The sequence below is a fragment of the Xiphias gladius genome, chromosome 8 (genome assembly GCF_016859285.1).
Source record: "Xiphias gladius isolate SHS-SW01 ecotype Sanya breed wild chromosome 8, ASM1685928v1, whole genome shotgun sequence".
In the NCBI taxonomy this organism is placed as follows: Eukaryota; Metazoa; Chordata; class Actinopteri; order Istiophoriformes; family Xiphiidae; genus Xiphias; species Xiphias gladius.
Window position 1 is genome coordinate 10788364 of NC_053407.1, and position 23969 is coordinate 10812332.

Consider the following 23969-nt stretch of genomic DNA (forward strand, 5'->3'; position numbering starts at 1 on the left):
CTCCAATCTACAGACTCAGCTCCAGTAGCCTGTGTGGTCTCAGGAGGGGTGAGACATGCCTCTTCGCTCAGCCCCTCGTCGCTCTCCATCCATGGCGCATCTCCAGCTCTGAATCCACTTCAGCCCTGGACACCGGCGGCAGCGCTCGATCCGTCCGCTTCCCTCTCTCTCTTTCCCTCTCTCCCTCTCTCTCTCTCTCTCCCCACACACACACACACACACACACACACACATACACAGACTTTTACAAATTCAGCGCGTAGAAAGCTGGGCCGGCCGGAGAAATCGAGTGTCTGATCGAGTGCGTTGATGGTAAGGCAAGATTTTTTTTTTCTTTAAATTCATCTGTTGTGCATTTTACGCGCAGCGAGCCTCAGCCGAAATGCTACCTAACAAACAAAGATGTGGCATCGTGTAGATTATAGTGAGGATATGTGGAGAAATATCAGTAAATATGCCAACGATTTTTCCATACAGCTACTTAAAGTGTATCTACGGTACACAGTGGTGAGTTTATATTGATCTCTTCCCACTTTACCTCCACATAGACTCAGTTTTGTGGTGGTATCTGTTTATTTAATTCCTCTAACATTTATTTATAAGACTACAACAGTTGTTTATCAAATGCCTTAGGGACAAGGTTTTGGATGGAGTTTATAATAGTATCCAATCACTGCCACTTTATTATTAACGTTTTCAGATGTAAATTTATACTGTGAATTTGCAGCCCCTTTTTCCTACCGCATATAAACCGATAATATCGTCTGTTCCTTAATTTTATCATCACTAAACTTTGCATTATTTTCTCATCTCATTTATCTTTCATATTACACTTAAACAATCTGTACCGTTCACTGTGTGTGTGCGCGCGCTGTTTGTGAACGAACCACGCATTGAGAACAACCTACAGTCAGCATCCTATATAGGAAATATATTCTCCAACGGAAAAGATCGGATGAAGCGTTGACCTTTCTCTTCATTTTTCCTTCCTCGTCTCTCAGTGTCTTTGCTCCGTGTGTGTGTGTGTGTGTGTGTGTGTGTGTGTGTGTGTGTGTGTGTTTGTGTGTGCGTGCGTGCGTGTGTGTATGTGCTGGAGGAATCATGCAGGACAAAATTCATCTTTTCTTCCATCACAGGAGCTCATCGGTAGCCCGGGGTCAGATGCAGCTCCTCTGCGCGCTGCAGCGCTCTGCTCTCAGCCTGTGGCACTGTACGCGTGTGTGTGTTGGTTTAGAGAGAGAAAGAGAAGGGAAAAGATGGGTAGGGAGATGAGAGAGATGGAGAACAGAGCGAAGAAGACTAACTGGAGACTTAAAACTCCTCCTGCTGGTCCTACTGTTGCTCAGCTCTCTGTGTTTTCCAGGATTGATCATCAGGCTTTGCCAATAAACAACTTCACACAGAGGATCTGTGAGCACACCAAGGTGCCTTAATAGGAAAATCTTGGCACTGTTGCATCCCTCAATCACTTGCATCCCAAATCCCTGAGTCCCACTCTCATCACTAACTTCTAACTTCATTTGTTGCCTCTATTTTCCACAGAGACAATTGCCTTTCCTGCACCATGCACAAATGTCATTATCTCCAACACTTTTGCTGCTAGCTATGTTGTCTCAGCAGCAGCAACGCCTGTTCTCGCTGAATTTACAACTAAAACCTGCCAGAGGAGCATGCACCGCACATGGTAATCTCTGCTCGATCCTGTCCCTGAGGCTTTCATCCCCTGTGAGCACTGTTATTGTGTAAGGTTTCCAAAAGCAGGGACCATCTGAAGCCCGCAGTCCCATTCCAGCTGTTGACAGGGTGTCTATTATTCCTGGTGTGATTCCCGGTGCGGAGGACTTATGAGCCGGGGAGAAAGGAAGACTTGCAAATCAAATAGCTTTAATCCATTGGACCATCTGTCTCCATTCTCCAGGGGGCAGCAGGGTGTGTAGCAGAGAAGCTCTGAACCATGATCATGACTGGAAAGACAAACAAAACCTGTTGCTGAAGAATCATATGATGTGCCTTGGTCAGCCAGCTGTGCAATGCACGGAGGGTATGGATGGCAGGGCTGTCAAATTGACAGATTTTTTTTCTTCCTTTTAAGTGTCAGAGATGGTAAGAAGCTGGGTCAAAGTTTCTTATTTGTCTGCAGTCATTCATGCTTATATGTCTCTGGTTATTCTTCTGTCTCTCCTGTCCTCTATTAAGCATACCGGCAGATCGAGCAGCTCTAAAGTTGTTCTGAGACAAAATACAAACAGTACAGTGTCCCTGTTTATGTCATCCTGACTGCACGTGCAAGTCTACGTAACAAAGTTTATTACCCCTGATAACTTCATTCTGCCATTGCTGTTTTTAGCCATTTTCAAACAGAATGGCTCATGATGTCAGCTTGATTTCATTTCCCCTCACCCACAGAGTAAATGTCTTTGGTTTTGTGCTGTTTGTGATTAATGGAACATCAAAAGCCGATCTCAGCTCAGTGTGATACATTCCTGAGGATATGAGTCTGCCAGGGACACATAAACATCATTAATGAACAAGAGGCAGACTGGAGAGAGACAGAGTGACAGAAAGAGGGTGAGGAGGCAAACAGGAAGGCAATATTTATTTTTGTCAGTAATATGATGTATATTTACCTGTGGTTTTCATGGTGATTGCTTCTGAGCAGCCACTTTGACAGCCACTTTTGATGGAGAGACATTGTGCACCCAGAGATCTCGTGTGATTACCTTCCATCAGTTGGCACATAGGGACAAATGGATGGTGGTACCTTTTTTTTTAAAAATCCATTTGGAAAATCACATTTCACTTTGCTCTTTCATGCCCAGTGGCAAAGAACTCTGAAGTGTACGAAGGAAACTTCTCCGCTCATCTATGTGGAGACTGCTATCTGGGTATGTAGCTCTCTGCTGGGCTTAGAGGCTTAGATTACCCAGAAGAGAGGAAAGCAAAAATGAAATGAATTTATGCAACTGTGTGCATGGTATCCTGAATGGTTGAGCTATTTTAGATAGGAACATTAATTCAGCCATTTTCCACTAAAGGTTTGACTTCTGAGTCGTGTTTTTCTGCAGAACAAAACTGTGGGTTCTTTAGGAAAAAAGTACCAAACCTTTAAACTGTTTATTCGAAGCATTTAAGCCACTTATTTTAGAGATGTTAAAAGGTGTTGTCTGTTTGCTCTCCGTGTGAAGAGAGCGTCCTTTTCTGGAATCTGTATTTTTTATGAAACAGTGTTTATGTTTAAGGAATAGTCTTGACATTTTGGCACATACTCTTATTTACTTCTTGCTAATATGAAGCTGCACCCAGCTCCCACTTTGCGCATCATAGCACAAACAGGGGGAAACAGCTGGCCTGACTCCTTCATCCCTAAAGCTCATTAATTTGCTTCAGGGATTTGTTTGTTTAACCTTTACTTTTGGACAGATCTGTGCTAGCTATTTCCCCTTGTGTTTAGTCCTTATGCTAAGCTGAAGCTAACAGGCTGCGGGGCCTTAGCTTTACATTTATTGTACAGACGTGAGAGTGGTATGAATCTTTTCATCTAACTCTTAGAGAGAAAGCGAATAATCATACTCCCATATGTTTTGAAATATTTCTTTTATTCACTCAAATTAATATTTTGCTTAAAATGAAAATGCTGCTACACAAATTGAAGGACAAAAGCTCCAGATCTGGGTGGGAAAAATTAATGATCCTTGAGCAAGAATCTTAACTGCTCCAGTAGGAGCTTCTCATTGGGCATCAGTTTTGGACTGCAGGTGTAAATTAATGGAAACCGCACTTGTAAGAAGCAGGAAAAAAATGCACCAAAATGAAATCTAATTGTGTGTGTGTGTGTGTGTGTGTGTGTGTGTGTGTGTGTGTGTGTGTGTGTGTGTGTGTGTGTGTGTGTGTGCATGCGTGTGTCTGTGTGTATGTGCCTGGTTGTCTCTCTGTGCCTCTCTGGCGGCGTCAGCGTGAAGGATGTAGAACCAGAGAGGGGGCCGGGATGGAGTGCTCCTGGAAGACGGTGCTGCTGCTGGTATGTGCATCTCTGGGGGTCCAGTACACGGCCATCCGCACCCTGAGGGACTCGCTCTCTGGACCCTGTCAGGGAGCCTATCGCTGCCAGACCAGACATCATAGAGGTATGCTTCAACAGCTAGTCCAGATTGTCCCACATACTGTACTGCCTCGCAACAAGAGAGCATGAAGTGTGTATAGCTGTAGGCGTATATGGATACTGTATATGCTCATGTTTAATGCAAAAATTCACAGACACTTGTAATTATAATTGGTAATTATATATTTTAGCAGTTTTGAGGAAAGCCTCATGAAAAGAGATTCAGTGAAAAAAGAGACATCATCATGAATCAAGCTGCGGCACCATGCTGTGAAGAAAAAGGACATCGGATCATTAGATGAGGGAATTCCCAAGAAGTGGGGAGGATAGAGAAATGAAATATGTGTGATTCGTTTTACAGTTATCCTCCAATTTATCTTCATTAATCTCCTCTCACAGTGCAGCTGCAGCTTGCCGGCGCCGAGCTCCTGTGTACAAAAGCAACATCCCCTCCGCAATCAACTCCTCATCAGCAATAATTACACGTTAGCTATTTGCACTATATTTAGAGATCCGCCATTTCATAACCTCCCTCGATAACCACCAGCAGACAAGCAACTTACTCATGCATGTTTACCTTCTAAATTATTCAAGCTTTATTGGCTTGAATCAGTTAGTTTGCTTTCTCCTGAAGTCATGACAAAAAACTGACTTACTTTCACTTTTATGAGCTTAAGTAACTCTTCTTTTACCAGAACACGAAACTAGGAAACAGATAAAATAAGTTGTATAATGTGTTATTTCAAGCTGTTATTTAGCTCGTTGTAAGAAAACATGATGAAATTGGTGTCACTGTTGACTGGTGGTGATCACACAATGAACATGAAAAACATCAGACTTTTTTGTTTTCTTTCTTCAAGACTCCAGGTGGAGAGCATTTTGTGAGGACAGTTGGATGCCGGTCGAGTCGCCCCGGAAGCACATCCTGCTGTTTGCCACCACACGCAGCGGCTCGTCCTTCACCGGGCAGCTCCTCAACCAGCACCCAGGGATCTTCTACGTGTTTGAGCCTCTCTACCACGTCCAGCAGGCCTTCACTAACTCCAGCAGCAGGCTGCGTCGCACCCTAGACCGTCGTGCCCTACTGGGAGCATACAGGGACCTCCTCCTCAATCTGTACACCTGTGACCTTCACTTCATGGAGAATTATATACGTCCGGAGCCCCAGGACCACGTCACCAGCTCATTCTTCCGCCGAAGCTCCAGCCACGCCCTCTGTTCCCCACCCGTGTGCTTGGAAGGAGGGGGGTCTGATCCACCAGATGAAACCTGGTGTCCTAAGAAGTGTGGGGCCCTGAACCTTACTTTAGCTTCTATGTCATGTCTGTCAAGAGGACACATAGCCATAAAGACTGTGCGGGTCCCTGAGGTGGGGGACCTGCGCACCCTGACTGAAGATCCACGTCTGGACCTGAAGATCATCCATCTGGTGAGGGACCCCAGAGCCATCCTCGCCTCGCGCATGATGGCATTTTCAGATCAGTTCCGCGCTTGGAAAATATGGAACGCAACTGGGCGGCAGCCTCGATACGTTGACCTGTCGCAGATCACCAGTACCTGTAAGGACATTGTGGCCTCTGCAGAAACAGGCCTGCAGAAACCAGCGTGGCTGCGGGGACGCTACTTACTGGTGCGGTATGAGGACCTGGCGTTCAACCCGAAGGACAAGGCCACTGATATCTACAGGTTTGTGGGGCTTAAGATGGAGGACAGCGTGCAGATGTGGATTGCAAAGAACACGAACAGTAACGTGTCATCTCTGTCTGATTGGAACTACAGATACTCCACCACCCGAGATTCCAGAGCGACAGCAGAGAGCTGGAGGCTTCGACTCAGCTTCGAAATTGTGAGGACAGTGCAAAATCTGTGTAATGACACTCTGGCCCTGCTGGGATACAAACAGGTTCACTCTGCAGCCGAGCTCAGAAACTTGTCCCATAGTTTAGTGGAGCACAGGACCTTTTAACCAGTCACATGGTAGATTTGATTAAAGGGGGAAAAAAATCCTTATTGTTATTTATTTTCTCTGTCAAGATGCTGATAAAATGAATGTAATTTATCTTATTTTTGAATAATGCCAAAAGTAATTTAATATCACTTGTATTTTCACTTTTTATGGTTTTGTTAAAGATATTAAAAATGCCATATTTCAAGGGTGTATGTCTTGATTGAAACTCTGAATCCTGATGTGATTATGTTCTATGCTGTTTTTTCATGATTCAATTTTCTCATAATTTCATTGTTTACAGAATTTGAACAAGAAAAAAAAACACTTCAAAGAGCCCAGGTAGCATTTCAGAGTAATTCTGACCTTAAGTCAGACAAAAAGTGATGTTCCTGAAGGTGAGACATAAAAGAAGTGAAGGGGGTTTATTTGTTAACAAAAGAAGAAGAAATTATAGGGCTTGCCTTCCAAGTGTCTCTAATGCATTTTGGAAAGGGATTAAAATGTCAAATGTCGTAGGTAGAATATCTTTGCCGGTGCAATCTTCTGTGCAGCAGCTGTTTTCTACGGTAGGATGTTGAGAATATGAGTATAAAATTTTTTTCTCTTCACTGTAAATACTTAAATACTGTAAATACTCATTAACTGTTGGATTGCAAGTGTGCCAATTTAATGTGCTGGATGTGTTTGGGCATTTTTGTCAGCGTAGCTTTACTGTTTATATTTTTTAGACTTTTTAAAATAAATTATTCATATGGAAGTAATGCATATCTACCACACTGGTGAAATCTTCTTGCAACCATTTTTGTTTGATACTTTCTTTTATTTCTTTAATCCTGAGAGAGGAAAGTGGGTAAGTGCATGAGTTTTAGTGCTGAAAACAGAGAATGGTGCAAATTCATTGTCTTTTATCTTGTAATGCCTCTGTACTTGGTTTGTTTTACAGCCAAATTTCAATCCTGTTGATGTGTCTGTCATAACAGATATGTTTCTGACTCAAGAGAGAACACACACTGCACATACTGCGTTTCATTTTGTGTTGACTTTGAACCTCAAAAGAATAATACCAGTATCATTCAGCGGTACCAGCTATCTGCAGTGGAGTATAGTCAGAGATTAGACAGCGGCACGTTCTCTGCTAGTTCCACCATTTGAAATTGGTCTTTGTGTCTAAACAGAGAAAGGAAGCGTGCCATCTCCAGACACCAGCCCATTTATTTCCATGTAGAGCTGCTCTCTTGAGATAAATACTGAAAGTAGTTTCCAAGAAAGAACTCATTGCTTGAATTGTAGCCGAACCAGTGATTGACTGTGATTTTCTTCCTATGGAAGCTGCAGTTGTAGCCCGCTGGGAGCTAGGAGCTTTAATACTTACTCCGCCAAAGAAAGCCACTCCACAGTGAGGGAAAGTATGCAATTTGAGTGGAACGGTCATGCTGCTCTCTGAGCACTATTAAATCTGAGGTGAAATTGTCCCTTTAAAAGTGTATTTTTAGACACCCGCTCCTCCCTATCTCGCTTGTAGCTGCCCTGTAGCTGCTGACAACAGTGATATCTCAGCACAGGCCAAGGAATTGATCTACAGATCCAGCTGCTGGAGAAACAGGATTTAAGATGCATGAAGAAAAGAGTGGCGTCTTTCTTTGAACTTAATCTGCAAGGCTACACAAACTGGCCATAAAGCAAAGCTTTATGACACCCGGGGAGATGTGCTTCATCGGTTTTTCCTTCCCCACCCTAACACCCAAAGCTGCAAGTGGCCTGAGTCAGCTGTCAGCTAATTACCCATTTCTTTACACTCAATACCGGCAAACCCTTTCTGTCTCCTTAACTGTGCTGTCAAATGTAGGCCTTATCAATACTGGTAACAAATATGAGGTGGATGCTGATATTGGGAAATGCAAAATAGCACACAGTTAATCTATGCCAGTGGTTCCCATCCTTTTTTTTGGATGTACCCCACAGCCCAGTCAGATGAACACAAGTACCCCTTCACTGACACCATTTACTTCAGACACTATCCATTAATTTTAGCTACTTTTTATTAACTGTCCATCCATTACTTTGAGCTTAACTATTTTATCAAATTATTTATCTTATTTATCCATCCAGCCATATCTGTTAACAATTGCATTTAGCTAACTAAACACAGCAAGATTTATGGAATGAAAAACATGCTCAGGCCAAGACGTTAAAAGGTGAAATAAGCATTTTTATTCTGTAAATGGTTTGTGGTCATGTGGAGAGGGGGCATGCGGCCATCTGTTAAACTGACTGCTCTTGGGAAGCATACAAGGCAACAGTTTGACTTGCTTCTTTCTGCTGTTTTTGGAATTGGGCAAAAAAAGTCAATGTTATTTTCCGATGTTCATTGTTATTGTTAAGTCTAAGTATGAGCTGCTCTTACATCCGCTTGTGTTGGGAGGTTGAATCGTGGAAGCAGTTGGGCAGTGGGTTGAATGTGTGTGGATAACAGAGGAAAAGAGAGAGACTGAATATGAATGTTAAGATATTTTTTCTTTTTTTTTTCTATCAGGATAAAAATGTAAAAATAGAACGATATACTAAAACTAGAAGATGAAGGCTTGCTACCATGATGGAGGGGCGAAGATCACCCTCATGCTGAGAGGTTTAAGGTTGAAAGCTTGAGTGGGTCTCCAGTGCTGTGCTCTCATCTACACTGTGAACAGCAGCAAGCAAAAAGAGAGGTTTTCCTGCAGGGATCAGTAAAGAATCACATGAATATAACAACTAATATTGTGTTTATCAGACTCATGCTGAGTCTGCTTCAACATGGTTCCCACTAATAGCTGAAAAAGAAAAATCAACGACTGTTTCCCCTCAACCAAACTTCACTGGCTATTAAAATTCAAGACAGGTGAATATCACAGCTCCATTTCCCACTTTAACAGCTCCAGGTCGCAGGCATCAAGAAGCACAGACATGGTGTGAACCAGCTTCCAACGGTGTTTTGATAAGCACACTTTTGACCTTCCAGCACCACTGTTGTGTCAGTGTCAATAGAATCAGCTCTATCACGTAAACCCTCCCCTCATCTGCTCGGCTCCAATGCCCGTCTGTAATCACCGGCCTTAACCATTCGCTGATCATAATGAGATATGGGAGCAAAGGAGGTTGTGAGACGTCCTTGGAGTTGCTCCTCCAGCTGCAGGTGTGTCATCCAGGTTCATTATCACACTGTTGATTCTTTATGGTCTTTATCTGGGCAAGCAGCCAGAAAGTCAGCAAATTATGAGGCCCCTCCGTGTCACACTGACACATAACTACAAGCTTTGATCAAAGTCAATGTCTTTCTGCGTACATGTGCGCATACATAAACATACACGTACCTGTATGTTCAGGGCATAATGTCGATATGGCTGTTAGAGGCTTGACAAAGGTGACACCCAGCAGCAGAAAGGCAGAGGCCAATTTCTGCCCTTCCGTGAGCTCCATAAATTGACTTTCTTATATGAAAAGCATTGCTTTAAGATAGGTCAGAGCCTGCTGAGAGCAGAATACACAGGCTATTGACAATCCTGTTAAAATGACTTGTGCTGTTGATGACCCAGAGAAACATCGGTAGGAAATGGACATTCCTATTTTGTATCAGACTTACATCAGCACTTCAAGATAGCTTTTCACATCACACAATACTTATCATTTCTCTCAGCCTCTTAAGTGCTAAGAGCTACCGTGGGCTATAATTTCCACAAACTAAGTACATGCAGTGTATCATATCTGAATGTTTTATAGAAAAATGTTAGAAAATGATCAGAAAATACATCGGGCTCTCCGAAATTTAAGCTCAGCACCTTTTCTCTGTTGACAGGACCATTAAAATCCCAGTAGCACTGGCACAAACAGTTTTCATTTTTTAGTCTCCTTACTGGGAGCCATAGACGTCATTTATGGTGAGATTCAGGAGCATTTAAAACAGAAGGAAACCACTTTGAAGCCACAGTATCTTTATTACTGGAGCCACTCTGGCCCTGAGCAGACATCGGCCTCTGTCACAACCATCATTCAAATACTGTTGTTTCCCGCCGTGCGCACACCCACACACAAACACACCAGCCGTCCATAGGCTCTTGATCGGTCACCTTCCCCTCTCTGTCTCTGCTGTTCTGCTCTCTCTGTTCACGGCATCTGAAAAATTTTCGCCTCTTTTTTACCAAAAAGCATCAGCTCCTTGAGCATGGCTGTGGTATCTTTTGCAATGAAAGTTGTATTTTTATGACATCTCTCCCCTCCGCTTATTTCCAGCGTGAGTTCACTCACAGATTATTTATTGTGTTTTCCACGGATCCTAATAAGGGGCTTTCACAGTGAACATCAAAAGGCCAGCCGGCAGAGCTGGACCTCGGGTACAGCTCCTCAAGGTAAATGCAAGCAGGCCCCGTTCGAACTTAGCACCATCAGCAGTATCACACACGCACACGCAACACACACAAACACACACACACACACACACACACACACACACCCACTGCAGTTTAGAGAGATAACAGTGAGTCTCGACAATAAGTATTTCATATATCAGGGAATAAGCTTCAACAGCAGCAATCCCTTTAAAGCAATTTATGCATGTATTTTTGGGGTTGGAGTCCTGTGTTAACTGCAAACAGGATCTAAATCATGAATTTCCATCTTTACATGCAATAATGAAATGCTCAATTGATCTTGTCCTTTATTGCTCTATTGGGTGGAAAACACACTCCATGAGGGAATATGGTGATTGCTAATCTGCAGTGATACTGCAAAGGGTAATTAGGCATATTACAGTCAGAAGTAATAACCGTTCGAAATGTTTCATTTTAAGAAGCGTCTATAGCTTAAGAAAGGCCGTGGCTATTTTGAGCTTTTTTCTTGCAGTGGCAGGAGCTCTGGCAAGAGAGAGAGAGAGCTCATTTAGAGATAGAAGGAACAAGAAGTAACACAGTAGCATCCAACATGAGGCCAGTAACAAAAGGGCTATTTCTGAGGCTCCTATGTGGGTAAATGACTGAATATTCATTCAGTATTTAAGAATAGTTTAGCAAAAAATGTATGTAGTACAGCTTCAAAACTTTATTTGTACATTACTTGAGTAAATGTACTAAGTTACTTTTCACCGCTGATGTGACAGTAGCACTAAAAAGCCTTGACTCCATTAAACAGATAATAGATGTTTAAATAAGCAGGCAGAGGGAGAGAAGTAATTGCTGGTGCTGTAGCTTGGAGCAGAGCGCTGGTTTTGTTTCTCCTGGCCTCCACAGGGTTCTCTCAGTAGAATACAGCAGATCAGTCAGTCTACTGGCGTTCCATCACTGACACCCCTCACCAGCCAGAGCCCAAGCTCCTCTAAAGGATCTTACCCTGAGGAGAGTCTTTCTTCTGGAAGGTTTTGGAAAACCCTGTCCAAATCTTTTTCAAGTGAGAAACACTCAAATGTTTTAGATGTGGGTATTGGTCCACTGCCCCCTCTCTCCTTCCCCCAAATCTCCTCCCTCCTCCCCTGTTTGGCATCTCTTTCCTCCTTTTTATTCTCAGCTCCAATTTCAGAAAACAGTGGGCTTGAAAATGTCTGTGGGATTTTTATTTTCATTTTATTTTCTCTTCTCCCTTATGGAGGTCTTTTAGACAAGGCGGAATAAAGTACAGTATGAGGCGTGGGCTGCAGGATCACAGAGGCAGTGGGAGGAAGGTGTGATAACGACCCTGCAGGCTCAGATCGGATCACACGTCATGCTTTTCAGCCCTGGTCTGTGAGTTTGGTTTGGCCTCTGCTTTTCCAGCCCACTCATCCCAGCTTGCAGCAAATGAAGGTTTCGGGGGCCAGTTTGAAACACAAAGATTCATGCGGTTTCTCCTTTTCTTTGTTTGGCTTTTAGGTAATATAGTTTGCATGGCATTGCATAGAACAGCCCCCCCAACACACAGCTCCCACTGTCTAGTTTAAGGTATACCAACACTGTCAGCAGTTCCTCATTGAATCCCCTACTAGCTTTAATTCTCAGACTCATCCATAATTCACCAACAGAGGGCACCGAACAGAGCGGCATCTAGCTGGATTAAAGGCCCAAATACTATATCTTTTCCTTTCAGTTTAATTTGAATAGATTTCATATTCATTGAAATGGCACATGCATCCAATTTCAATATGTTGAAAAGGAAAAGAAAGAGACAGGATTGAGTAGAGACGGTGGGGAGATAGACCCTGACTACAAAAACATCAGTTTAGGTGGGTCTGAGCTGTTTTTGGATATCCTGAGGCTGCTGCTGATTTAAGATGACAAGTCATCTGTTTCAGATATTGTTCATTTCTCCATTGTCCATTTTGTCTTCTGTATAGATGCAATTACTCACACAATAGCTCATCTTAAAGTGTTACTCAAGCAAATCAGTGTTGCAATTTCATAAAGTTGGGAGATTTGCAAGGGTATAAAGAGTGTATAAAAAGAATGGTCAAAATTGGGGCATCAGATGCTGAGATATCCTGACTTTTGGTCCTGAGTATGAGTTACACTGGGTGATACATTTCATGAAAAAATTTCCTTCAAAGCCTTGGGATTTGGTTGGAGCTCAGACCCACCTAATCACAGAGCAACTGAGAAAAATTTTCATGATTTGTTTTTTCATAGACTCAGCTGAAATAATAATTGATAACTAGCTAAATAACTACTTAGCTGCTTTGATGAAGCTCATTTTTATGTAATAGCTGTTTCCCCCTCCCGCCAGTCTTTATGCTAAACTAAGCTCACCTCTTCCCGATTCCAGCTTTGTGCTTAACACACAGACATGAGATTGAGGTTTTCATCTTATTCTCAGACAGAAAGTAAATTTTGAACTTTCCCTTTACACAATGGCAGACTCTACAGGGCTACAGTATGTCAGCTTGCTTTGACCCTTGCTCGCCATGCTTGCTCTTCCTATCCCTCTCTTTCTTTCCCTACCTTCTTTTGTTTCCAGTCACACAGCTGCAGTCCCATCAGTACCTCAGGGCTGACATGTCCGCTGATGCTAACAAATGACGAGCGTCCCCACTGACAGCAAGTCCATCTGTCTGTGTCAGAGTAATTGAATTTCATAAATATAATCAGAGGGGTCTGTTTATGAAGGGGCCTGTAGTCTGGTCTCCTCTGCATCATGGCTTTGTATTATTCCACACACAGAGACTATCTGCAGCCACATTAACAAGAGGGAGCGCAAGCATGACTGCCGCAAAACACAGATAGATGTTGGCTTGATATCTGACGAGTAATGAACAGAGAATCTGCTGCACCATTTGTCTTGAAATCTAATAGGAAGAGGAAGTAGCCAGTGGCATGCTGGCTTGATTGATCGGGTAATGGAGGGACAATTGATGCTCCACTCTGGCATCATGATAATTTGCTCTGGTTTGAAAAGGAATCGTTCTTAAATCTCCGCAAGACAATTTGACATTACTCAGTTGAATTAATATACTGCAGAAAATCTGCCATTATTGATCAAAACCTAAAATAAAACAGAAAACTGTAAAGCTTCTAAAGGCAAACACACTTGAGACCATAGATCCTACTCATTATTAGACAAAGCAGGACCACAGATTTCCCAGTGACCAGCATCTGCAAATTCAGTGTTAACTGTAAGTTCAGCTGGAACAGATGCTTCACAAGAACCATATGCTCAATAGAAAGCATCTAATTAGCTGTTATATGAGCCAAGCTTTGACCTGGGAAGCTCTCTCAGAGGAGTAGTTAATCCCCGTTGATGCAGTTTGAGGAATTATTGATCAAAACGCCCATCAAGCTTTGCTCCATGAGGATGCTATCGACCAAAGCACCCAGACAGTCCTTCTATTCAAACTATAATATTACTACAGAGAATTTAAAAAAACAGATGTCTAGATGATCACAATAAAGAGTGAACTGATAAGGCCTTGAGGAGTTCTCAAAGGCGGCGGACTAATTAGTGGCAATAAAGTCCTCCAAAAACTCCTTTGACGATGGCGCTCTTGACAGAGATTATCTCACTCCAAAACGGAAGAGAGCTGTGCAGCAGAGATCAGGACTCTCTTAATGCCACTGTAAGTAGCTTCTGTGAGATACATTCCGTGCAATTACTCCATTCAGAGACCAAATAACAACTTGTTATGATCCGTCTGAAGCTATCTTTGATCCATCTGATCCATCTAAAGCCATCATGGCTTCAATTAACACCCAAACAGGAAAACCAATCGCTCAAACACTATTTACTTTATATTTTCATTTGGAACAACATTGTAATACAAAGCTTAAAGCAAGAAATAACAGGACATATGACCACATGTTACTTGCTCCCTTTGGCAAGCATTTGGACGGATGACTTTGATGTCTGCCAAGCTGCAAAACCAGTCTGGAAGAGGACAGAAGCAGCGATTGGCTGATTCACTTGCTCTCTCATATTCAAGTCGTGATAGATTTCATTTCCAAAACAACTGATAGTTTGTCGCATCTGCTGTGCTGTGGGACATGCTGCCTGGGATGTGAAGAGAGTGCCAACAAATGGCAGATTTAATTAATGTAAACCATCTCGTCGTCAGCCTCCCTGCGGACAGTTTAGGCCTGGTAGACCCAGCAGACCTCCTGTGTTGTTGGGATTCACAGGCATTAACACACCAATTCACTCTGCTGGCTTGGGTTTCACATGCTCCCACTCAAAGCCACCGACTTGAGCACTAAGGTCGAGAAGAAAAATTTAGGCTAAAAGTTGCCTGTGTGATGTACAGTATATTCCCTGACTTGCAGAAAAATGACTCCGAATCTGATTTGTCTTTTTTGAGATTCAGTCACTGACATTCAGCCGAGATACAAGAGCTTATTTCTCAAATCCCGCAGATCAATGAGTGTATTTCAAGGCGCTGCTTGTACTCAGTCATTTTTTTTCTCTGTTCTGCTAAGGAGAGTGCTCCTTTAATGGATTCTGAACACTAAACTGATGAAGGAGCATTTATTGGCTTATCAGAAAAAATCGCGTTTTTGAAGAGGCTCTTAGAATCCAAGATCCTGTCTCTAATGTGAAAAACAAAAGGGCCTTGTCTCAAATGGGAGTGTGTGTTAACCCCCTGTTGCCAATAGAAAATACATTCTCCAAAAGAGATATGAAGAAGCGCTGGCTCCTGCACATGGTTTTGTGAAAATTTGATTAAAATGATTGAGCCATGTGCCTGCTGGCATGTTACGTCCCTCACTGGATGTTAACCCTTTACTTACACACATCAAAGAAATAAACTGTGCTCTGTACAAACTACAACAAAACATAATTTAGAAATGAAAAGTTGAGAGTTGTGTTGGTAAATAAGATGAAAATTGCCAAATATTACATGTCTGGACTCATAATCTGAGCCACCATTTGTCTTTAACTCTATTCTGCCTTTGGTGTGAACTGAAGTCCCTGAATATGAGTGAGTGCTGAATAAACAAAGTACCCAAAAATAGAGAAGCGATGACATATTGTGATTTTCTGGAAACAAAAGTTTGATATCATTTTGTTCTTCCCACTGGTGCTCCACTGTTTCATCTGTGCACACAATCATTCGCACAAAAAAATAAAAAAAATATATAGTCTGTCACCATCTGACAACATGACAGCTATATTTAACAACACAATGTAATGTGCAACATCTTTGAGTTATTAAATCAGCTTGCCCTGAGGAGATGTGAGAAAAATAGCATTGATTGGGGGGCCAACACAGTGCTCCATTATTATCGACTGACCCTGCTGTCAGGAAACAACCTAACATGCTATAAACTGTGGAAACACAAAGAACAAAACTGGATAATCCAGCCATCACAAGCGTGGAGAGTTGAGATCATTCATTACTTCTCAAACAGACAACGCTAATATGGTTCAAACAGATGATGTCCACTCAACTTACATATTCAGATTTAGTTTCATTTCAATCCTACATGAACAAAAGAAGAAAATGAATGAAGGATGCAGAAGTCTATATGTATTTCCTTTATCTTTTTATTCAGTACGAAGTTCAGTCTCTGTATATTTAATAAGGATATAATGAAATCACACACATCAGGTAAACAGAATCCAGGATGGACGGTTAGGCAGCCTTCACCATTTCCATAGCAAAATAATGATATAAAGGGTTTTTAGAAAGATGGATAGAACCATAAAAAATCTCTTGTTCATAGGTCCTGAAAAATGAATACCGACTGTGTCAGCTATGCAGCACATGAAAGACTTTCCATTATTTTGATAAAAACCAAAAACCCACCAGAAAATGACTGAAAAGGAGGCTCATTTTGACTGGTGAGAGTGGGGCTATAAGTTACACAGCCATGGTATGAAATCTTATATAAAATATTATCCTTTCTCATAAATAAATTTAGCCTGGTTCTAAAGAAGGCAAAAAATGTGAAAAATATGCTGGTGCAGAAATAATGTGATTCTAATAATGCTTCATGAAATCGAGAGCACTGTTTGTGGGGGAAAAAATCCAGACAAAGTACAGCCCAGATACACGTGTATGTCCAAACCTAAAATAAGTGTTTACTCAACATGCTATTTTAAAATTTGTCAGAATACTGTATGCATCTGTTGAATAGCTGCATTAACTACATTAACTAACTTTTTTTTGGCCACATGGGGGCAGTGGAAACAAGCTGTAACCACAACACTGACATCATCACCTTTTAGTAGATACGGCTGACGTTATTGCAAACATTTGCTTGTTTACACATCCAGCAGTTATGGACCAACGTTGGCCTTCATCTGGAGTCATATTTCTGGCCAACTGCTGGTTGTAACTCTCTCGAGCAGTGAGATTGAAAACAGTACATGTGAAGACCCTGAAACTGAAGCAATGAGTGAAAAGACACTAAAAAGCTCAACAGAACTAAATGAAAGTGCAGAGTTTGGTGATAATTCTTTTTCTGGGTTCGTCACTACAGATGACCCCCTTCTCATACATTTAGTCATTTGATCTATTTTCAATACAAAAATACTGATTACAGAAGCTTTACATACATTTTAAAAAATGTTGTATAAATCTAAAACTGACAAACTAAAGTATTGCTGGTTCTCAGAAGCCTATGTTGCTATTGCTTCCCTGTCTACCCTTGAATGGTTTTGTTGCCTGCTATTTCTTCAGTAGTAGCAGCCTGCGCTGGGTTTGTCCGGGGTAATGAAAAGAATGCTAGTGTGCAACCTGCCACCAGGGAGGCTGTGGCTTTGCTGGAGGGGGAACCCTGCTGCTCGCCCTCAATTGTGGCCACCCAGTCACTCTGGCCACCTGCTGGTCCAAACCTTATGATTGCAGCAGCTTGATGCCAATCCAGTCTTCTGATGAGAAGACAGGGAGGCGGGCTGACGGCATGTCCTGAAGCCGGCATGACAAAGCCTGATGTAGCAGACAAGAATGGTGATGTTCTTTCTCGAGCTCCTCAGTTACCAAGTTGCTATACTTGGACTATAACCCACATAAGCATCATTAGGACAACCGAGAGCCTCATTTTCACAGCCAAGAGCTCCCTGTCTGAGCAGCTTTTCCTCACACAGTCATGGAATACATATGAAACCTGTTTTCAGTCTCTATATTGATCTGTTGCTATGCTACCACATTGTGCTGCCCCTCTTTTCTCGGGTCAGAGAACTCTTCACATTCATGGTTTGCTGATGACGTGACTAATAGGATCTCAACAATCTGATTGCTCAAGAGCTGGACGTCATTCACCACCAGGAGGTATTAGTAAAGTTCTTAACATAGGAGGAGCAGACTCTTTTTCAGGAAAGAGAGATGTTACAAAAGACCTGTGCAGTTCGGTCTATTTATTTCTGAAGACTTAGATGTTTGAATCCGAAGATAATATGGTCGAAATGTGAAATAATAAGATAAAGAGCACAAAATGTCGCCTTAAGTGTGTGAAGAACACTATTATCACTCAAATTACTATTACATTTGCCTAAAAAATGGCAATGGGTTTCTGCCTTCAAATATTTGATTTTTCAGTGTGAAGTTAATGATAGTTTGACCATCATGCCAAAGATTTTAAAGACTTTTATTTCTTTTAGTGCTCCAATTTTAAGGAATAGTTTGAGATTTTGGGAAATCTCAATTTCTTTTCAAGAGTTAGATGAAAAGATTTCAGTAACAAATCAGATCCAAAATGTCAAACTATACCTTTAAACTCCGAAAAGAAAGCCCCTTTTTAGTGTTAGCAGCTTAAAGCAGTTGACTCACTCTTCCTTTTGAATAAAACAACTTAAGCAGTCTGATGTTTTCATTTAGCTCATGAATACTGTGAAGGAGAGAGAGAGAGAAAAAAAAGAGCAAAAGAAGTGTGGCTCCATTAATCTCTGTCTGTCTCTGAACTTTGGGCAGATGGCTGTTCCTTGAACCAGCGTACACACACAGATAAAGTTCACAAACACTACACATGTTCAAGGGTATGGGGCTTCATACTCTGCAACATTTGATCAGGTTACGGTGTCACTCTTTGGTGTGCTCAAGTCTCACAACTGCTCCCGCATTTCAGGTCTGGGGACAACACATCCATGGATCCCTCACCTTTTAAATCCCCTCCAGTCCTTTCAACACTGCCCTAGTCGAGCATATTTGTAATTCACATCATTCTTAAATATGTAACCTCCTTTTTGCTTCAGAAAGTGAGAACAAATGCAGTTTCTTTGCCCTTGGAGTTGTAAGAGCTCCCACTGTGAATGTCACTGATAACTCGGTGTGGAAAGGTTTCTTTTTTATTTTTTAAAATTCTGTTTATTTTGGTTTCGTGGAAAAATTGAATAATATGAGCTTTCATAAACTCCTGCACTGTGTAGTATGTGACATATAAATAAACAATTAATGAATGACTTCAATGAGAATTAAACAATGCAACAACAGATGTCAGAAGGTATCAACGGGCCTCGTCTGGAGGACTACATCCAGAGCCAGCACACATTTAACGGTGTTAACCAACATAAGCCATAGTGAGTAATGACAGACGTGAGATAAACAATTCAGGAGATAGCTCTATGTTTGAACTGTGGTTGATCAATGAGCACTGTTGCACACCGGAACGATAATCAGAGCAATAGTCAAACTAACACGCGCAGGACTCATGACATGAAAGACATGAATCAGCAAGGAAACAAATACATGAGAGCATTAACTTAAAAACGACATAGCATTACTACACTGTTAATGGCTGTAGACATTATTTACAGAATGTAGGGAGAGACGCAATAAAGCAAATTAATTATTGTGTGAAGTGTTCTGGGATTAGAGAATGATGCTTGTGACATATGAATGATATCCAGTGAATACTTTGTTGAGTGAACAACAGATTTATCACTCCTTTATCACTCTAAATCATGGGCCAGTATGGTATTTTTTATTGCATTTTATTTCAGCTTGTGGCTGATGATGCTTTGCTGTGCGATGCTTTCCACAGTTGACACTTGACAGTGAGGTCTGTGGATTATTCTAACTGGAAAGACACGCTGCTAACAATACAACACAGAATAAAGAAAGTCGACTAATATTGACAATGGAATAAACTGTGTAAGTTTGGAAATTGTAGGTCCAGTGGGAAAATATACTTTTGTAGTGACTAATCCCTGAGAAACCAGGTCAGACACATATTGTAACAACAATTTGAAAACAGCGGCTTGGAAACCGAATCAATCAAATCCTGAATTATCTGAAAACTTCGCAGTCTGTACAAGATAGACAAAAGTGCTGGCTGATTATTACTTCCATTTGCCGCAAACCATGTCACTTTGGTCCCAGGTAACAATCTTTTATGATGAGGCATCCGGTTGACTTTTTAAGTGGGTGTTTGACCAATTGGACTGGATTAGAGAAAAGGATTGGCCACTTTCACTCAAATCTAAAATGCATAGGATCGGATATTGCATTCATACTTCACTAGAAAACATTTCTAATGACATATTTGGAAAGTTTGAATTAAGCCAATTAAAATGATACCAAACAAGACTTTAGTAAAGCTAATAATGATCACAGCCTTACAGCCACAGATATAAATGAAATATCAATATATTAATTAATTATAATATACTATATTATAATAGAAAATACTAACTGAACAAATGATAATTTTGTTCATATAATCAGTGGAATAACCTCATTTATTAACTTGTCACATATATACTTAAAAGTTGCCTAATTAATTAGATTTAACATTTTCTGAATTAAACCTTTAAAGAAAAAATAGGAATGCTGTTACGCTTCAGTTTGCGTTTGTCAGGGTTTGATCTTGGCCTCTGCCACAGGTCTGACCTAATATGCGTGAGGTATGTGTACGCATTTCTTTTGTCTTTTGTTGTGTGGCTTCTGTTTGTTAAGTGCAATCTTAAAGTTTCTTGTACCATAAACTTTGCAGCAGAGGAACGGTTCCGCTCAGTTGAAGGGGTCACAACCAAGTCAGAACGTTGCTTGAATAATTTGGGATTTATTTGTTTCTTCTGTTTTGAGTCACTTAAACGGTAAAATGTGTCACACTGTGACACTTGGCCTTAGAATTTGGACTGAATATCAAGTCCTGGTAAATAGAGCTGTGATCCAGGAAAGGATATGATTGGGTAATTGGGGATTTCATTCAGTTATGGTCTTACAGAAGGATGTGCAGACCTTAATGTGGTCCACTGCATTAAGAACATCTTCCCCATTGAAATCATCTCATCCTCCTGGACCTTCCTTTGTCTGACACAACAGCAAAGCGGTTGATCCATTGCATCATGTGTCATTCGCAGGCTGCTGGATAACCCTGCTTGTGTGTGGCCTTTTTGACGGCTTTACTGTTTCGCAGGATACATTATTGGTTTGATAACACCCAACATAAAGCCATTCGGCCACAACACAAGAATCACCCGACTATCTGACCTTGAAAAAACTGTTAGTATAAATGTAATCTGTTTTATGCTGTAGGAGGGATATGGTGGGAACACATTATTTTTTGTGACCCCAATTATAATTATTATTATATTATATTATATTATTAACATGCAGAGCAGGAGGCTGCAGGACTGCAAATTCTATAGGAGCAATTTATGTATCAAGGGTACATGTCTACATGTCTTTCTGCAGGAGAGCTAAAGTGGTGAAGTAGGAGCCAGGTGCTTGTCCTAAACTAGAAAAAAGTTCATTCAAACATAGTTTAAAGCTGCAATAATCAGTATTTTTTTTTTATAAACAATGGATCACATCACTACTCGTATATGAAAAAGGTCGCTCATAGTGACACACCCACAGAGAATTATCGACCGAGTCACAGTTTTCTTCAGCTCGACAGAGTATTTTAAAAGCATCATTCAGCTCATTGTTGTCTCACTGCTCTCATCAGCATTGTTTACAGCCAAAGCAGACAGCTGGTTTCAGAGGAAAAAAAACCTAAAACCCATCGTACTCTACCTGGATAGCAATCAAACAGCAGACAGACAAAGCCTGCTAGCTTAGCTGGTGAACATATTGGAGCATTCAGCCAATAAAGAGCCAAATATTTCCCTCAGGAGTTGGGGGAGATCAAAAAAGAGCTAAAGGGAGGGTGAATATTAGACCTAAATTTGTCAGGTTGACACAAACAGGACTCTGAATAAACGCTAAGGTTGCTCCATGTCTGCTGAATGAGTAAATAAGCAACTGTCTGCCCTCACACATTTCCGCTGGCCCTGTGGCCAAAAATCAATTAATGCAGGTGTAATTACATTTACATTTGTTTATGTGTACCTGGTGGTTACAAAGATCTACGATCTATGTTCTGTGCTCTTCTTCAACGTCACACAAATGTTATTGATCCAAAAGGAGAGGAAATACTAGCTTAATCACCAGAGTGCTAATTTATCGTACTCTATTTTGTCAAAAACCAACTACTTTAAGTAAGACAGACAGACTGACAGAGAGAGAGAGACTGCTCACAATTATGCGTGTACAGTAGTTTTGAGCATTTTTCTTTGTGAGCTATATTTCAGTTTGTTGAATTAGGTCTCTGTTCCGTTGGCACTTATCTTGTCTGTCCTCACTCTGGGATGCAGAGGGTCCAAAAGGTCGTAAAGCAAGGTCATGCTCCCCTGTTAATTCTTTTATTGTGACAAACCAGTGGCCTCTTTTGGGTTGGAGGAACGTGGTTCCATGTCTGTTAACTGTCGATTCTGACACTTTTATTAAGAGGTGAGAAGTTCACCTGGCAGATCCTGGGAGTTTCTGAAAAGTTTTTTTGGTGGGAGGCGAGAAGGCCATTTGGTAGATCCGGGGACCTTTCAGTGGAATGGAACCGAAGGACGGGTGTACTCACTACAACAGCATATGAGTTTCAAAATTTGCAACAGAAGATGGAAATAAAACATAACAGAGGAGCTAATTTGAGCTCTTCATTCAATGAACAGCTCCTCTGTTACAGTTACACTGGGGATATGGTCCTTCATCATCTCAGAGGGACTAAAAACTTGTTTTCAGTTTGTGTCTGAAACCTAAATAAAGGCCTATAACTATTATTGAGATTAATGGTGTATTTAGGTATCATTGGGAAGTATTACCTCCTTCTGAGGGTAAAAAGCCATATGAAAATCACAAAGCAAAATGACGGGAAAGAATTACCCACAATTGTCTAATTACAATGTCAATACTCTTCCAACTTTCATAGCAGCTCATAATTTTTGGTCACTACACCACAGAAACTTGCGCTCTCTGTGGTCACACTTCTCCGTATGTCGTCTGCACATGAGCCGCTGCGTTGCTGCTTTAACCTAGAAATGACCTGGGAAACCTCCCCACTGTCTTCCATCTATTTTCTTCTTCAGAACAAACAATCCTTTCAGATCACGCAGCGCAACAAGCAGTGACCCGCTCTCCAAACGCTCTCCTGGGACGTTAAACATGGTCGCCTGCTGGTGATTCAAGCTGGCTGACACAGGGAGTATTTAGAGAGATTAATCTGCTGCCTGCATGTGCACTCCATCTTCTGCCCCCCCTCCCACCCTGATCTTCTGTAAGCGTTATCCACCAGGGAGCCCTGCCTCCTCCTGCTTCACATCTTACAACTGCCTTTGAAACACAAGTCTTTTCAAGGGAAACTGCCTATTTTGTTCTCTTTTGTAGTGACATTTTTATGAGTGTGCAAATCTCAGGGGAGTATTAGTTTCAGCTCAGTGTATTGTGCCAAAAGCTTTCTAATAGAGGTGGGTTTTCTTATCACAGATGGAGCTTCTGCGCATGTGTGTGTGTGTGTGTGTGTGTGTGTGTGTGTGTGTGTGTGTGTGTGTGTGTGTGTGTGTGTGTGTGTGTGTGTGTGTGCGTGTCTCTATAACTTAAACTACCCCTCTCTTCACGCTGACCCTGTCCGTTTAGTCTAATTTCTCTCCATTTCCCTGCAAGCTGCGTGTCACCGTGGCTGGCAAATACACACACATACACACACACACACACACACACACACACACACACACACACACACACACACACATACAAACACATACATTGCTGCCTTGGGATTTAGCCTCCATCTGACAACTTAAATGTCTAGCCACCACCTGTAAATAGTTTCAAATCAGCCCAAAGCTCTGAATCAAAAACATGACAAACTGCACTTCTGTAAAAAAAATTTAAGTGATTATTTGGAGATAATCTACAAAACCTTAGACATGAAGAGCAGCTCATTTCTTTGCTAGTACAAAGACAGCTAATTAAACAGATAATGGGATTAATCAGTGACACTTTTTTTTTTTGAGCTGGGCTTTGGCCGTTTTTTTTATAGATGAGGGCATGGATGAGAGAAACTATCGTCTATCTGCTGAGGACTGCGTTCGTGTTTAGAACCAGCTCAGCTGCCAATCAGCACTTGTGTGACCTGATTTAATGAGATTTTCCTCCTTTGCATTATAATTCTTAATGCTGCGATCCGCGTATCACTTAGTCTCTCAAAAGCATGTGCAGCTGTACTGACACGAACACAAACA

The 23969-nt window shown here is 41.5% G+C and overlaps 1 protein-coding gene across 2 annotated transcripts; it reads left to right on the forward strand.

Moving 5' to 3' along the window:
* The first annotated feature begins 207 nt into the window (after nt 1-207).
* On the forward strand, nt 208-6744 carry si:ch73-62b13.1 (uncharacterized protein LOC100002270 homolog). 2 transcript variants are annotated; one of them, XM_040132060.1, is made up of 3 exons: nt 208-312; nt 3953-4124; nt 4960-6744. In XM_040132060.1, the coding sequence occupies exons 1-3, from the start codon at nt 310-312 to the stop codon at nt 6063-6065; spliced, it is 1281 nt and encodes a 426-aa protein (XP_039987994.1). In that variant the 5' UTR covers nt 208-309; the 3' UTR covers nt 6066-6744. The 2 variants fall into 2 exon arrangements, with proteins under 2 accessions (XP_039987994.1, XP_039987993.1); XM_040132059.1 differs by lacking the exon at nt 208-312 and adding an exon at nt 1273-1424.
* Nucleotides 6745-23969: the final 17225 nt, after the last annotated feature.